General features: G+C 40.7%; 1 protein-coding gene across 4 annotated transcripts in view; it reads right to left on the reverse strand.

The window, feature by feature from the left end:
• rock2a (rho-associated, coiled-coil containing protein kinase 2a) overlaps positions 1–16249 on the reverse strand; it is a 45563-nt gene extending 29314 nt beyond the window's left edge. For 3 of the 4 annotated variants that reach the window (XM_014192157.3, XM_014192141.2, XM_014192150.2), the window contains exon 1: positions 15433–16249. In XM_014192157.3, coding sequence (XP_014047632.1) covers positions 15433–15531 — 99 coding nt within the window. In that variant the 5' untranslated portion in view covers positions 15532–16249. The remainder of the gene's footprint in view (positions 1–15432) is intronic. The other variant, XM_014192160.3, reaches the window with a different exon arrangement.
• Between the last annotated feature and the right edge of the window lie 865 nt (positions 16250–17114).

Here is a 17114-nt window from a genome sequence, read left to right on the forward strand (position 1 = left end):
TATGCTTAGGGTCATTGTCCTGCTGGAAGGTGAACCTCCGTCCTAGTCTCAAATTTCTGGAAGACTGAAACAGGTTTCCCCTCAAGAATTTCCCTGTATTTAGCACCATCCATCATTCCTTCAATTCTGACCAGTTTCCCAGTCCCTGCCAATGATAAACATCCCCACAGCATGATGCTGCCACCACCATGCTTCACTGTGGGGATGGTGTTCTCGGGTTGATGAGAGGTGTTGGGTTTGCGCCAGACATAGCGTTTTCCTTGATGGCCAAAAAGCTTCAGTATCTGACCAGAGTACCTTCTTCCATATGTTTGGGGAGTCTCCCACATGCCTTTTGGCGAACACCAAACATGTTTGCTTATTTTTTTTCTGGCCACTCTTCCGTAAAGCCCAGCTCTGTGGAGGGTACGGCTTAAAGTGGTCATATGGACAGATACTCCCATCTCCACTGTGGAGCTTTGCAGCTCCTTCAGGGTAATCTTTGGTCTCTTTGTTTCCTCTCCGATTAATGTCCTCTTTGCCTGGTCAGTGAGTTTTGGTGGGCGGCGCTCTCTTGGCAGGTTTGTTGTGGTGCCATATTCTTTCAATTTTTTTAATGATGGATTTAATGGTGCTCCGTGGGATGTTCAAAGTTTCGGATATTTTTTTTAACCCAACCCTGATCTGTACTTCTCCACAACTTTCTCCCTGACCTGTTTGGAGAGCACCTTGGTCTTCATAGTGCCGCATGCTTGGTGGTGCCCCTTGCTTAGTGGTGTTACAGACTCTGGGGCCTTTCAGAACAGGTGTATATATATACTGAGATCATGTGACAGCTTATGTGACACTTAAATAAAGTCCACCTGTGTGCAATCTAACTAATTATGTGACTTCTGAAGGTAATTGGTTGCACCAGATCTTATATTGGGGCTTCATAGCAAAGGGGGTGAATACATACGCATGCACCACTTTTCTGCCATCATCTCATGTTTCAGCATGATAATGCATGCACACAATTCCTGGAAGCTGAAAAATATCCCAGTTCTTCCATGGCCTGCATACTCACCAGACATGTCACCCACACCCATTGAGCATGTTTGGGATGCCCTGGATCAACGTGTACTACAGCGTGTTCCAGTTCCCGCCAATATCCAGCAACTTCACACAGCCATCGAAGTGGAGTAGGACAACATTCCACAATCAACAGCCTGATCAACTCCATGCAAAGAAGTGTTGCGCTGCATGAGGCAAATGATGGTCACACCAGATACTGACTGGTTTTCTGATCCACGGCCCTACCTTTTTTTTAAGGTATCTGTGCATATCTGATTTCTCAGTCATGTGAAATCCATAGATTAGGGCATAATTTATTTATTTTAATTGACAGATTCCCTTACTAATATCTTTTAAATTGTTGCCTTTTTTTACCATGTATTACCAGTTACCACTACCTTTTTAAAACCATGTCTATTTTTATTTCCCAAACAATTCAACAATCACTTATTTGTCTTTTCATGATTTTAAGCATATTTTAACACATGCTTAACACCTTACAAACACTTCGTACAAAACAATTTAAGAACAAACTTTTAACGTAGGCCAGGCCCTGTTGTTACCGCATATACCAGCAATAATGCCTTGCATTACGTGTGGGAAGAAAACACCAATTTGCTCAACTTACCCCATGGTCATTGCCCAAAGGCAAACATTTCAACAATATGAGCCCACACAGCTGCAAGGATGCACTTTCATGCTAGGTTTAAGACCTCATATTTTTATTTATTTTACCTTTATTAACTAGGCAAGTCAGTTATGAACAAATTCTTATTTTCAATGACAGCCTAGGAACCGTGGGTTAACTGACTTGTTCAGGGGTAGAACGACAGATTTGTACCTTGTCAGCTGGGGGATTCAAACTTGCAACCTTTCGGTTACTAGTCTAACACTCTAACCACTAGGCTACGCTGCCGCCCCATATTGAAGCTTATAGGGACCCCAACTGATGTATAACACATTCAATTCATTTGACTTGGAGAAAATCTGATTTTTGAACCTAACTTACCACTTTTTCCATGTGGTTTCTTCCTTCAGACTCCATTAAATTATGACCTCTTCCTAAATAATTGGTAAAATTATAAATTTTGTGTATGGTTTTCTAGAAACAAGATTGTCTCAACTTACTCCACTCTCGCCTATTGGTATTATCTTTGTGTGACTTTCCTGTCACAAGCAAAGGCAAAAAAATCAATGAAGGGGAAAAAAGGTTTCTGATTCAAGTATTATTATTACAAGTATTATTAATTATTATGAGTAATGCAGTTCATTATTATGATCCATTTCATATGACGCCTTTATTTCATTGTATCAATTAAGAACAAATTCTTATTAGTTAAACCAATAGCAACAGACCTGACTCCAACAGGGAACCTCCTCTCTCCATTTCCCAAACCCTCCTCCCTATCAACAATCCCATCTCCAGGCGTGCGAAACAGAAAACAGCCTTTGGACTTTAAAAGGCTTGAGTAAAAAGCTAATGTTTTGATCAAATTCCAGACGTTTAAAAATAGTTGCTGGGAGAAGTGGAGCCGGAGCCCAGGCAAAGTGAGGGGTATGCCAGGCAGAGCCCATAACTCTAAAATACTGGAACAGCCAGAGCCAGAGTCTCACAAATGGCAAGGGCCCCATGTTGTACTGTGACCAATGGAGGGAAACGGACAAGCACCACGTCTGTGTTTTGTCTAACTGCTGATGGATGTCTTGCCTGATATGTTCTGTTTTTGAACAGATGTGCTGGACGTCAGAGAAATGGAGCATGAGAGAAATTAACCCGTAGATGTGTTGTGGACTTATTCATCAAGTATATTATGTATTTTTCCATAGGTGATTTGACTAAGGGTGATAATGTACATAGAGTTGGTGTGATGATGGCTCACTGCTTTGTATGTAGGAGTGTGCATGTGTTTATGTGAGCGTGTGCATGCACAGCGTTTCTGTGTCTGTGGGAAGCGGTCTCTACCCAGGAGGTTGTCATGAAGAGGTGATGCTTGAAGTCAGATGGATAGAATGGTGAATGAGTAGGCGGATCGCTTCTCCAAAGTACCTTCTACTCCCGTTGCTGACATGTTGTCATGCATGAAAATAGAGTCTGCCTCCACCCCTCCCCCCACACACAGTAATACATTATAGCACATTCACAGAATTCTCCCACACAGGTCTGTTAGCAGTGTTAAGAGAGGTGTTTCACCACCAAATTAAATCGTACTTGCTTTAGCTAGAGACCTAGGTGCTTCTGAACCAAACACTGTTGGCATTTTATACAATGAGTAGCCAGCATTCATTCAAAATGAAGCACAGAGATCCACCTGTAAAGGGCTAAGTCTACTGGGCCATTGCATTTCAAATCTGACAGGATGGACTGAAGGACTGAAACTTTAGCTACACCAAACAAGGCAAACTAAAATGATCCAACACTAACTACTTCCGGTCGTAAGCTTAGCCCCTTGGCCTACGATTACAGAATACACTTGCGCTACATTTGCATGACCAGTGCAAACTAACTAACATTCTGCACAGGAGCCGGGACTTCCGCTGCTAACAGAGAGAATGTAGGAGAAGGAATAGGGGAGGAGAGGGAGAGGCTGTCTCAAGAGAGGAGGTGTGCAGGGTTGTTTTGCACAACTTGGCCCTGGCCACCATCACACTGCCATATATGGCAGTGTTTCTCCCCACTGGCACATCGCACCCAGTGCTGCTAGTGAGCAGAGCGGTCACATTTAGAGACAAATCGGACAGAAAATCTGCCTCCTCCAAGTCAGAGCACAGCTGGAGCTGAGCAGAAGTGCCATGGAAGACTGAATTTCCCCCACAACTGGAGACAAGAGGAGAGAGAGAGAAGGAAAGAGAGGAAGAAGGGAAAGGGAGAGGGGACAGGGCAGAGAAAGGGAGAGGAGAGTCAAAAGAGAAATGAATGTGGAAACAAATACAAGCAGAGATTAAACCTGGTCCTCAGATCATGAGAAGTGGATTCATATTTTACACCACTTACAGAAGTGTAACTTCATCTTAGCGATCTGCTGGGGTAAGAGCCTCCAAGTTCTGTGCTTTGCAACGGCTTCACTGTGATGTTGGCCCCTAGATAACACTCTACCATTAATCTTGAACAAAGTAAACAAACTTCAACACATCAATTCAAACAATGTGTCTCCTATCCACAGAAACAATCCTAATTATCAATCAATAAAGTCATCTTCTTGTTAGCACTAACCATAACATGGCGCTACAGCAAAGAGAAGGGAGAATTGCAGTCTGCTACTAAACATTTACCCAATCAATTACCCAAATCTATTCAATAATCAAACAAAGCCCATTGATGATAATACTTCCTTCAGATGGCACCACCTATGCCAGCCAATGCTAAACTCAGACCATACAAAAGTACAGACCCAGAAATCAATGGTGCCATTGCCATGAGTGTGGTTCCACTCAAATGAACCCACATATATAAATAATCAAAACAAGCAGGCAACTAATAGTAACGCAGCGGTAGTTGCACTGGCAGTACGTCAGTGAATACATACAAACAGTATATGGACTTTCTAGGGCATCTGCATATTTTAACGAGAATTAGATGAAACCTCCAACAGACATTTAAAGTGCCTGTCTCACAGCACCAGAGAGAAGTTTGATAGACATTGCAATGCCGTCGGGGGTACGCCAAATAAAAATGTGATTCACATAAAAATAGTTTTGAGAATGACACAAATATTAAAGTTTGCTGCTTCAGTGTCTTTAAATATTTTTGTCAGATGTTACTATGGAATACTGAAGTATAATTACAAGCATTTCATAAGTGCCAAAGGCACTTGAGCCCACTCCCTTGGCTGAGAAGAAACCCCACACATGAATGGTCTCAGGATGCTTTACTGTTGGCATGACACAGGACTGATGGTAGCGCTCACCTCATCTTCTCCGGACAAGCTTTTTTCCCGGATGCCCCAAACAATCGGAAAGGGGATTCATCAGAGAAAAATGACTTTACCCCAGTCCTCAGCATTCCAATCCCTGAACCTTTTGCAGAATATCAGTCTGTCCCTGATGTTTTTCCTGGAGAGAAGTGGCTTCTTTGCTGCCCTTCTTGACACCAGGCCATCCTCCAAAAGTCTTCGCCTCACTGTGCGTGCAGATGCACTCACACCTGCCTGCTGCCATTCCTGATTCTGTACTGGTGGTGCCCCGATCCCACAGCTGAATCAACTTTAGGAGACGGTCCTGACGCTTACTGGACTTTCTTGGGCGCTCTGAAGCCTTCTTCACAACAATTGAACCGCTCTCCTTGAAGTTCTTGATGATCCGATAAATGGTTGATTTAGGTGCAATCTTACTGGCAGCAATATCCTTGCTTGTGAAGTCTTTTTGTGCAAAGCAATGATGACGGCACGTGTTTCCTTGCAGGTAACCATGATTGACAGAGGAAGAACAATGATTCCAAACACCACCCTCCTTTTGAAGCTTCCAGTCTGTTATTCGAATTCAATCAGCATGACAGAGTGATCTCCAGCCTTGTCCTCGTCAACACTCACACCTGTGTTAACGAGAGAATCACTGACATGATGTCAGCTGGTCCTTTTGTGGCAGGGCTGAAATGCAGTGGAAATGTTTTTTGGGGATTCAATTCATTTGCATGGCAAAGAGGGACTTTGCAATTAATTGCAATTCATCTGATCACGCTTCATAACATTCTGGAGTATATGAAAATTGCCATCATACAAACTGAGGCAGCAGACTTTGTGAAAATTAATATTTGTGTCACTCAAAACTTTTGGCCACGACTGTATGTATGTATGTATGTATGTATGTATGTATGTATGTATGTATGTATATATATATACATATATATATATATGTTTAAAAAAAAAATCTTCACATTTTCAAACAGTCCATTTATATTTTCCAACTGGGCTATACATTTGGCTGAGGTTTTTATCCTTGCCTGAGTAGTGTCGTTTCACTGCCAAAAATAAAATTATACCATCTAGTGTTCATATAACAACACAATGTCAAATACAGGTAGCCTAGTCAAATAATGAACATCCAATCACATTAACCGTTACGCTCTCGCGGGAATTCGACTAACGGTCCGTATGTAGCCAAACGTAGCTGCTGCTCATCTTGGTATCTGTACTGATGGTGCAAAAGCCATGACAGGGAGACATAGTGGAGTGGTAACATGCATGCAAGCAGTTGCTCCCAACGCCACTTGGTACACTGCAGCATCCACCGGGAGGCTCTTTCTGCCAAGGGAATGCCTGACAGCTTGAAAGGCGTTTTGGACACTACAGTGAAAGTGGTTAACTTTGTTAAAACAAGGCCCCTGAACTCTCGTGTATTTTCTGCACTATGCAGTGATATGGGCAGCGACCATGTAATGCTTTTACAACATACAGGAGTGCGCTGGTTATCAATAGGCAAAGTATTGACATGTTTTTTGTAATTGAGAGACGAGTTTAAAGTTTTGTTTACTGACCATCATTTTCACTTGTCTGACTGCTTGCATGATGACGAGTTTCTCATATGACTGGCCTATCTGGGTGATGTTTTTTCTCACCTGAATGATCTGAATCTAGGATTACATGGACTCTCCAACTATATTCAATGTGCTGGACAAAATTGAGGCTATGATTAAGAACTTGGAGCTCTTCTCTGTCTGCATTAACAAGGACAACACACAGGTCTTTCCATCATTGTATGATTTTTTGTGTGCAAATTAACTCAAGCTACTGGACAATGTCAAATGTGATATTGCGAAGCACCTGAGTGAGTTGTGTACACAATTACGCAGGTACTTTCCTGAAACGGATGACACAAACAACTGGATTCGTTATCCCTTTCATGCCCTGCCTCCAGTCCACTTACCAATATCTGAACAAGAGAGCCTCATCGAAATTGCAACAAGCAGTTCTGTAAAAATGTATTTTGATCAGAAGCCACTGCCAGATTTCTGGATGGGCTGCGCTCAGAGTATCCTGCCTTCGCAAATTGTGCTGTTAAGACACTGATGCCCTTTGCAACCACGTACCTATGAGAGAGGACTCGCCCTCACTAGCATGAAAACTAAATACAAGCACAGACTGTGTGTGGAAAAAGATTTAAACAGAGACTCTCTCCAATACAACCCAACACTGCAGAGGTATGTGCATCCTTTCAAGCACACCCTTCTCATTAACCTGTGGAGAGTTATTCACAATTTGATGAACAAATAAGGTTTTATATGTAAGATGGTTAAATAAAGAGCAAATTGATTGATTATTATTTGTGCCCTGGTCCTATAAGAGCTCTTTGTCACTTCCCACGAGTTGGGTTGTGACAAAAACTCACTCTCATTCTTATGTTTAATAAATTTATTTTATAGTGTGTGTGTGGCAGGCTTACAATGATGGCAAAAAACAACATTTCAGAGTGCGCTGACACTGGTGCTAGATGGGGTATGCAGCTGAGGTTGAATGTTTAAAAGGGGTACGGGACTATAAGGAGTTTGGGAACCACTGGACTAGTGTAACCAATGTACTTTGACACATTTACATTTGACATTTTAGTCATTTATCAGATGCTCTTATCCAGAGCGACTTACAGTAGTGAATGCATACATTTCATACATTCTTTTTTATTTTTTCTGCGCTGGCCCCCCGTGGGAATCGAACCCACAACCCTGGCGTTGCACACACCATGCGCTACCAACTGAGCTACAGGGAATTGAGATGTTGAGAGTTCAGCTTGACGTCAACCGTTTTTTAGTCTCTCTTGCCAGACGGAGTGCTCCGCATGCTTCACAGCGACAGTGAGAAGTGACTAATCATTTATATAATTCCATAATTTGCAAGTTGTCACTCACAGTGGAAGCTTGAAATTGAGCTGTGTCTAGTTTGGCTGTCACATTTGAGACGTAAGAATTGAAAAAAATAGTTCTATATCATACCAGGACAATTCCACGATAATGGAATTGCGCTGAGACTCAGATTTCTCACTTAAAATGTATGCCAAACAAAAAACATTGATTTAAAAGTTTAAGAAACCATACAACTATATATATATATATATATTTTTTTTTTTTAAACGTACACCCTCACATTTTATAAAAACATTTACTGGAAGAATTGTGCAGATATACATTTTGGCAACATAATTAAAATCTCCCTCAGTGTGTGTCCACGTTTTCCCAAAACAATATCTGCTCTGAATGAAGATTCAACTATGTCTGCAGAAAGAATGGGGTGTCAGGTATGACATGGCAAATTCACTTTGATCAAATCTCTTTTGGGTATTAAACTACACTAAGTGAAGTGGATTTACACCCAGTAACGGAATTGCAAAAAAACTAAACAAGACCAACGGAAAAACAAGACCACATTTTCTTGGACCAGACCAAATCTGAACCAATGATACACGTCTATGTTTCACAAGTTTGGACAAAGTACAGCACAGAACAGTAGAGTAGAGTTCAGCACAGCAGAGTATAGTTCAGTATAGTACATTATAGTGTACTCAACTCATGTACGCTGTCCAAACTTGTAGCCAATTCAATAGCCAAAATGACATTACTAAAGATGGGGAAATTATGTTACTGATTTGATAACATAATTACGTATTTTTTATTAATCACTTAATAATTCATAAACAAAATCGATATCAAAAACACTAATTGATAGGTCTACCTTCACTTGTTACTTCTGTGAACTTGTGTTATCCTCCTTCCCATGATAGAGAGATATTTTCTAATATCTTAAAAGGTATGTGGGTTTTTTGCAAACGTAATTCTCAAGGCACAAGGCAATGTTTCTTTAAAAAACTAACAGAAGGCAGAATAATTTCTCCGAAACTAAATATGTGTTGATATTAGTTGGCAGGGGTCTTCACTTCAACATTATTGTGTTTTGATGTATTAATAATACCTTTCAAGACTTTTTCTGGATGTTTTCTAAGACCCCTTTTCCATCTGTTGGACCTGAAATCAAAGCCTTTGCTTAATCCTAATTTTTAGGATGGGAAATGCTTGAAAAATGTATATATACACTTTAATAAAATATATATTTTGACTCAGCTTTCATTTGACATTTTCCTACAAACTTCACATGTTGGTGCTCAGGGGTCCTTTTACATGGAAATGACCATCAGCTGTCTATTCTGGCTGCAATAATGATATCAATGGTTATCTAACAATGATGTATACAGTGGGCATCATAAGTTTTCACCCCCCATGGATTTGTTCACATTTTGTTGCATTACAAAATGGAATTTAAATGGATCTAATTGTGATTTTTTTTGTCATTGTGCTACACAAAATACTCCATAATGTCAAAGTGAAAATAACATTTTACAAAGGTTTACAAATGAATACAAATTAAATAACTAAAATATAGTTGTTGCATAAGCCTAAATTAGTTCAGGAGTAAAATGTGGCTTAACAAATCACAAAATAATGGACTCATTTTGAAATAGAGATTGACATGACTTTTTTAATGACTACCACTTCCGTTAGTCAAGTACTGAGTTTGAAGCACATATTCAACTACAAAGACCAGGGAGCTTTTCCAAAGCCTCAAAGAAGGGCAGTGATTAGTAGATCGGTAACAATAACAAATCAGACATTGAATATATCTTTAAGCATGGTAAAGTTTAAATGATGTATTAAACCACCAAGACAACAAGGATACAGTCGTCCTTCTGAACTGAACAGTAGGAAAGGAAGGAAACTGCTGAGGGATGTCACTATGAGGCCAATGGTGATTTTAAAACAGCTACAGAGTTAATTGACTGTGATGGGAGAAAACTGAGGATGGATCAAGAACATTGCAGTTACTCCACAATAATGACCTAAATGACAGTGAAAAGAACAATATACAGTACCGGTCAAAAGTTTGGACACACCTACTCATTCAAGGGATTTGCTTTATTTGTACCATTTCTACATTGTAGAGTAATAGTGAATATATCAAAACGAATAAATAACACATATGGAATCATGTAGTAACCAAAAAAGTGTTCAACAAATCAAAATAGATTTTAGATTCTTCAAAGTAGCCACCCTTTGTCTTGAAGAGAGCTTTGCACACTCTTGGCATTCTCTCAACCAGCTTCATGAGGAATGCTTTTCCAACAGTCTTGCAGGATTTCCCATATATGCTGAGCACTTGTTGGCTGGCTGCTTTTCCTTCATTCTGTGGTCCAACTCATCCAAAACCCATCTCAGTTGGGTTGAGGTTGGATTGATTGTGGAGGCAAGGGCATCTGATGCAGCACTCCATCGCTCTCCTTGGTCAAATAGCCCTTACACAGCCTGGAGGTGTGTTTTGGGTCATTGTCCTGTTGAAAAACAAATGATGGTCCTACTAAGTTCAAACCAGATGGGATGGTGTATCGCTGCAGAATGCTGTGGTAGCCATGCTGCCTTGAATTCTAAATAAATCACAGACAGAGTCACAAGCAAAGCACCCCACACCATCACACCTCCTCCTCCATGCTTCACGGTGGGAACCACACATGTGGAGATCGTCCAGTCATACACTCCTTGTCTCACTAAGATACAGCATTTGGAACCAAAATCTCACATTTGGACTCATCAGACCAAAAGACAGATTTCCACTGGTCTCATGTCCATTACTCGTGTTTCTTGGCACAAGCAAGTCTCTTATTATTATTGGTGTCCTATAGTAGTGGTTTCTCTGCAGCAATTTGACCATGAAGGCCTGATTCACAAAGTCTCCTCTGAACAGTTGATGTTGAGAGGTGTCTGTTACTTGAACTCTGTGAAACATTTATTTGGGCTGCAATTTCTGAGGCTGGTAACTCTAATGAACTTATCCTCTGCAGCAGAGGTAACTCTGGGTCTTCTTTTCCTGTGGCGGTCCTCATGAGAGCTAGTTACATCATAGTGCTTGATGGTTTTTGTGACTGCACTTTAAGAAACTTTGAAAGTTCTTGACATTTTTCTGTATTGACTGACCTTCCTGTCTTAAAGTAATGATGAACTTTCGTTTCTCTTTGCTTATTTGAGCTGTTCTTGCCATAATATGGATTTGGTCTTTTACCAAATAGGGCTATCGTCTGTATACCACCCCTACCTTGTCACAACACAACTGATTGGCTTAAATGCATTAAGGAAAGAAATTACACAAATTAACTTTTAACAAGGCACACCTGTTAATTGAAATGCATTCCAGGTGACTACCTCATGCAGCTGGTTGAGAGAATGCCAAGAGTGTGCAAAGCTGTCATCAAGGTAAAGAGTGGCTACTTTGAAGAATCTCAAATATAAAATTTATTTTGATTTGTTTAACACTTTTTTGGTTACTACATGATTCCATGTGTGTTATTTCATAGTTGATGTCTTCACTGTTATACAATAATGTAGAAAATAGTCAAAATAAAGAAAAACCCTGGAATGAGTAGGTGTGTCCAAACTTTTGACTGGTACTGTAAATATATACACATACATACATATATTCCCAAAACATGCATAATCTATGCAACAAGGCACTAAAGTTATACGGCAAGAAAACACAGCGAAGGATTACACTTTTTGGCCTAAAGGCAAAGCGTTTGTTTGGGGAAAATCCAACAACACATCACTGAGTATCTGCCTCCTTATTTTCAAGCATGGTGGTGGCTGCATCATGGTATGGGTATGCTTGATGTCGGCAAAGACTTGGGAGTTTTTCAGAATAAAGAGAAACGGAATGGACCTAAGCACAGGCAAATTCCTAGAGGAAAACCTGCTTCAGTCTTCTTTACACCAGACACAGGGAGAGGAATTCACCTTTCAGCAGAACATTAACCTACAACACAATGCCAAATCTACACCGGAGTTGCTTACCAAGAAGACAGTGAATGATCCTGAGTGGCCAAGTTATAGTTTTGACTGAAGTCTGCTTGAAAATCTATGGGAAGAGTTTAAAATTGCTTTCTAGCCATGACCCCCAGCAACTTGACAGCACTTAAAGAATAAGTTACAAATATTGTGTTATACAGGTGTGCAAAGTTCTTAAGAGACTTACCCAAAAATAATCACTAGTGTAATTGCTTCCAAAGGTGTTTCAAATATGTATTGATTCACGGGGGTGAATACTTATGTAATCAAGGTATATTAGTGTTTCATTTTTTATATAATAAAAACACATTGACAGAGTATTGTGTAGAACTTGACAAAAAAAGAGGCACTTAAATCCATTGTAACACAAAATGTGAAGAAATCCAAGGTGGGTGAATCCTTGTGATACCCACTGTAGGTGCATATAGAAACAAACAAATGAAACAATCGTATATATGTTCCTTTGACAACAATGAAACTCTAATATCAGAATATAAATAAGTTACTGGTGTGAATCTGGCTTTGAAACTCAAATCAAACATTCCTTTTGAGCCAGTGAGAGAGGAGAGGTGCAGTTAGATAAAGAGAATAGTGAAAGGGGAAAGTGCAGCAATTCAGAGGGACTTTGAGACCCATATATAAGTCCAACTATTTACTCAATGAGGTCATTTCCTTGAGGACAGCGAAAAGGCTGCAATCAAGTGTGCCTAGTTAGGCCTACCTCAAGAAATGCCCTCTCTTTCATGCTGCTAGCCCCGAGTGGCCGTTTAAGTTTCATCTTTTAATACCACATGCACAAGTACAGTGGCTGATGCTGGTGACTGAAAACAGTACCCAGTCAGCACTGGTGCTCTGCCAAATAAAGGGGATCAGTAGGGCTGGGGCCTGGGGAAAAATACTGCCATCAGTGATGTTTTACTTCAAGCCTCCATGATACAGTATAACGTGTCTAAGCTGATACAGAGCACTCCTGAAATTAAAAGGGTGTGCCCTGGGATTATATTAGATAGCAGTATAGGAGAAGGAGCAACAGAATACAGGAATGTTACTTTACTACACAGTTTTGCAGGTGAAAATGACTATCAACTTAGCTGACATCGCAAAATATGCCAACTGGGCAGGATTTTTGACACTAGGCAGCAATGTACTCAGCTCATGAAATATCTCAAGCACAATTTTTATTGAAATAGTAAAAACATATAGCTAATCAAAGTTCAACATTTCCTTTGAACACTATAAAACACTAAGTGCATTCCATCCAATAAAGCAAAAATAAGTAACATTAATGGATCAATGTGAAAGTGCCAGAGAGAGAAGAATAAAACAACACTGCAGACCAGATCCTGTTGGCTGGTGTGCGTTACCCGCCCCTGAACCTGTACTGAACACACCTCACTCTCTCAGCTGCCTGTTAAAGGCAGGCCATCTGATCCAGTTCACATTCTGAGTTGTCAGAATGAATGCCATCTCATTCCTGAGCTTTCCAGGAGACCTTAGTCAGTCTGCTGCAGTACCAGACAGGTCAGCAATGTAGCCCAAACTACAGTCTACACACACACTCCTCTGATGAGTTCCCTCCTATCACAATTCACTAGTACCCATTCAAATACATTCCATTTAAATGCTTTGAAACACTGCATTCTTCATTCTATTACACACATTAAACACATTCAAGTCAACAATCCTTCAGTCATTCATAAGATTCACACTGCTCAGTTGTGTAGTGAAACCTTGGTGGGGTAACTGACAGATCCCAGGCTGCATTCCACTGAGTGTGGGCCTAATTTCAAGTGGTAGTCAGTCCTACACTGCATCAGATCACATCAGGGATGGCCCTGTGATAAGAAATCCCCTTTGAAGAGCAGCTTGACATTCCTGAAACACTCCAGGGACATGTTTAAGGCCTACTCTCTATTTTAGACTATTATCTCATCTGTACATTGTGCAAAACAAGAAGCGTACAGGAAGAAAAACGTTTACAGGAAGTAAGGACATAAAAAAAGGCCCAGGCATTGTTCTGCTGAGGCAACAAGTGCCTTATCCAGGATAATTATATTTAAGCAGCTGTTATAGGTGTTAATGGATGTCGATGACTAAGTATGTGTGTGTGTTCATCATTAGGCAATATTTTTAAAGTGAACAATGTAAGTTATATCAGGAAAGGTCTGAATGTGAGAGCATGTAGAAACAGGTCTGACTACATTATTGCAATGCCTGATGCTTGCCTATGTGCCTTCTTCATAGCAGACAATAACAGAAAGCGAGAGTAGGCCAAAAATGGCTTGGGAGGATACTGCCTGTTCAGTCCTACGCACTCCTCCCACTCAACTTCAGTCTAGAACAGTCATCGAGCTTTGATATCTATCTCCTACTCATTCCCAGGAAATAAACACTTTTCAGCTGAGGATTCAGTCACTGCATATAAAGTAGACCCATTATGCACTTTTTAACAGATGGATTCTTCATTCAACTGGTACTGAAGAAGTTGAACTCCGGGTTCAGAAACTGCTTGACATTTTTTTAATAGTGTCTGGGGGAGCTTCACCAGGAAACACTTCAAATCCTGAATGTGTAAATCATGAGTGTTTATGATCTTGGTGTGGCTATTTCAGGCTGGACCAACTATTAGGCTATCACAATAGGTTTATGCAGAATGTTTTCAGGCCTATAAACAGATGACAGTCCTCTCGACATTCCACAGCAGTGAGCAGGCCTGTATGGGTAAACACTCCCAAAACGTTAACTTATTATTATTATCCTTTTAAACAGTTGACTTGGGGCGAAAACCCACTCCTCTCTTTGGCAGTTACTACAACGCATCAGTTTGTAGACAAGCGCGCGTGACATGCCGTTGGTACCCGTCTGGTGCCAAACATGACAATGTGGCGCATATCCCATACAAGTCAGTGGGCCAATCCCTTGCCAGGCGGGAGATCGTTCAGGGACTTGACCGGAAGAAACGTTTCCATAGAAGTAGACTAACCTACAGGGCTATGCAAATGTTCCAATAATCTTCAAACAGATTTAATGCAGTTAGCCTACAGCTGTGTTGTCTGTTGCATCAGATGCCCTCATATATCACTACAAAACATATGGCTCAACTATTTTCGATCCTTATACCCTTACATAGGCCTATGTTGCCTGGAATCCCGATGTTGAATTGCATGGAATTTTAAGTTAGGCAGAAATGAGCATTTGAATCAGGAACTATTAACATATACACATTGTCACAGGATAGGCTACACATGATGCTGTTATAGGTGACAACTTAATGCTAAATAATAACGATGTGTTTAGAATTGTTGTTACTCTAAATATAGTGTAACAGGCCTATTCTTTCTGAATAGAATGTTGACCTGAATCATGAAAGGCTTGGTGGTGAGGAAGTTAGCTAAACCTTGCCCAACACCGCGCAGCCAGCGAATGATAGGATTTGGCTACAATGTCGACATCGGCAACATCAAAATTGATACATATTGGTTAAATGGCGTAAGAAGTCTACTGCTACAATGCATCATGTTGGTTGCTTCAAAGTGCGCGAAGGGAAACAGAATAGGCCCTATTAATAATTAATAAAATATTAGCAGACTTACGAGTAAACTTTCCAAGTTTATCGCAGATCTTGGATCTTTGATCATGGCCTCCAGCTTTTTCAACCGGTTTTCCATCCTTCTCTCTGCACCAAGTGACATTTTTGCGATTGATTAATGCCCGTTTCTTTTACATATAAGACGAGCCTTATGAGAACTGTTTGGGTTTACATGGGGAAAAGTCTTTTTGTTCTTGGGCAATGGCCGTGGGCCTAGCAGCCTCCTTCTATAATCGCCTCGGAATTGCAGTATCCACAATGTTGAAAAAAATAATAATCCACCATAAACGGAGAAGCGCAGCTCCGCAAACTTGCCAATTAGTCCGGAGATTTCGTTGAACGCAAATCAAGATAGATATTTATAGTACCATATTCCATATGACTGCTCTCTGTGATCCACACCGCGATGAAGTTACAATTTTAAGAACATTCAGCAACAGGGCGTTTTCTTGCCCCCCTCCCTTCTCTTTTTGGGCGCTCCGATGTGCTTTGCTTAAATTTAAAAAAATGTGTTTCCAAAACAGTCGAAAGTGTTTAAAATCCAACATTTGAAACACTCAAATTACATGGATTTTGTAATTGCATCACTGTCATAGGCAAATTGACAGAGTATGGCGTTCTACAAAATAGCTTGAGCGATGAACAGTTTAAAAACGTTATACAATCAGCTCTTCTCCTACACTACAGAACTATTTCGGTATGTATCCCTGCATGACGGAAAAACTAAGGGTTGTCGGAATGTCTAACTGCAGTTAGCCACCGTGGATTCCTCGTACATACTCCACTTCCAGAGCTAGATCTCTCCTCCCTCCTCTGACATCAACATGCAGACACAGCCGCCTCATTTACCCATAAGCCTTCTCTGTCTCCTCAAATCAAGCTGCTGTTCAATGTGGGAAGCTGCATCATGATGAATAATAGAGCTATGTGATGACTACTCTCCTAAAGTTTTACAAATACATTCTCCACACTCAGTAATGATTCACCTGATTGACACATTCTTTCCACTTATGCCCCACCATCTCTTGATATTGTTATAATAGTAACGTTTTGATGGCTGTGTGCAATGGTCATGAAGTGTGCAACAAGTATGCTACTTCCAGATGATATCATAGCTGCAAGTTAATAGATGTCTGAATATTAGTTGTTGGATTTAAATGTAACATCTGGCCTCCCAGCAGCGCCATCCGACTTCTGACACCAGTGTAACAATTTGGGGGGCTAGCCAACTGGGACTTGAACAGGCGTCCCTCCAAATGTCCCTGCGACTATCAATCGAACACATTGCAACAAGACATTTAAACCTCTTGACAGCTTGCCAGGTGTTGTACTAAGGTAGCTACAATTCTATGTTTAATTGGTCAGCATCACACTATTGCAGTAGACATACTGTAGGCCTACACATACTACAATGTACTGTTGCTTATGTCCGTCCATCGATGTCGATGATGACGTTGCTCCCAGTAATTATAATCTATGTGTGGTGTTGTTTTTGTACATTGTGTTTATGCCAATGCATGTAGCAGCTCAGGTGGATGTGAAACCCCCATGGTTTGTTACAGGAGGGGCTGATGTATTCAGCAATGGGAAGGGGGACCCCTGCTGGTGGGCTATTAAGGTGGGTAGTGCACAGTGATGAAAGCGCCATAGGATGGCGCCATAGCCACAGGCATCTACTGTACATAC

This window comes from Salmo salar, chromosome 01, assembly GCF_965601325.2.
Source record: "Salmo salar chromosome 01, fSalSal1, whole genome shotgun sequence".
Taxonomy (NCBI): domain Eukaryota; kingdom Metazoa; phylum Chordata; class Actinopteri; order Salmoniformes; family Salmonidae; genus Salmo; species Salmo salar.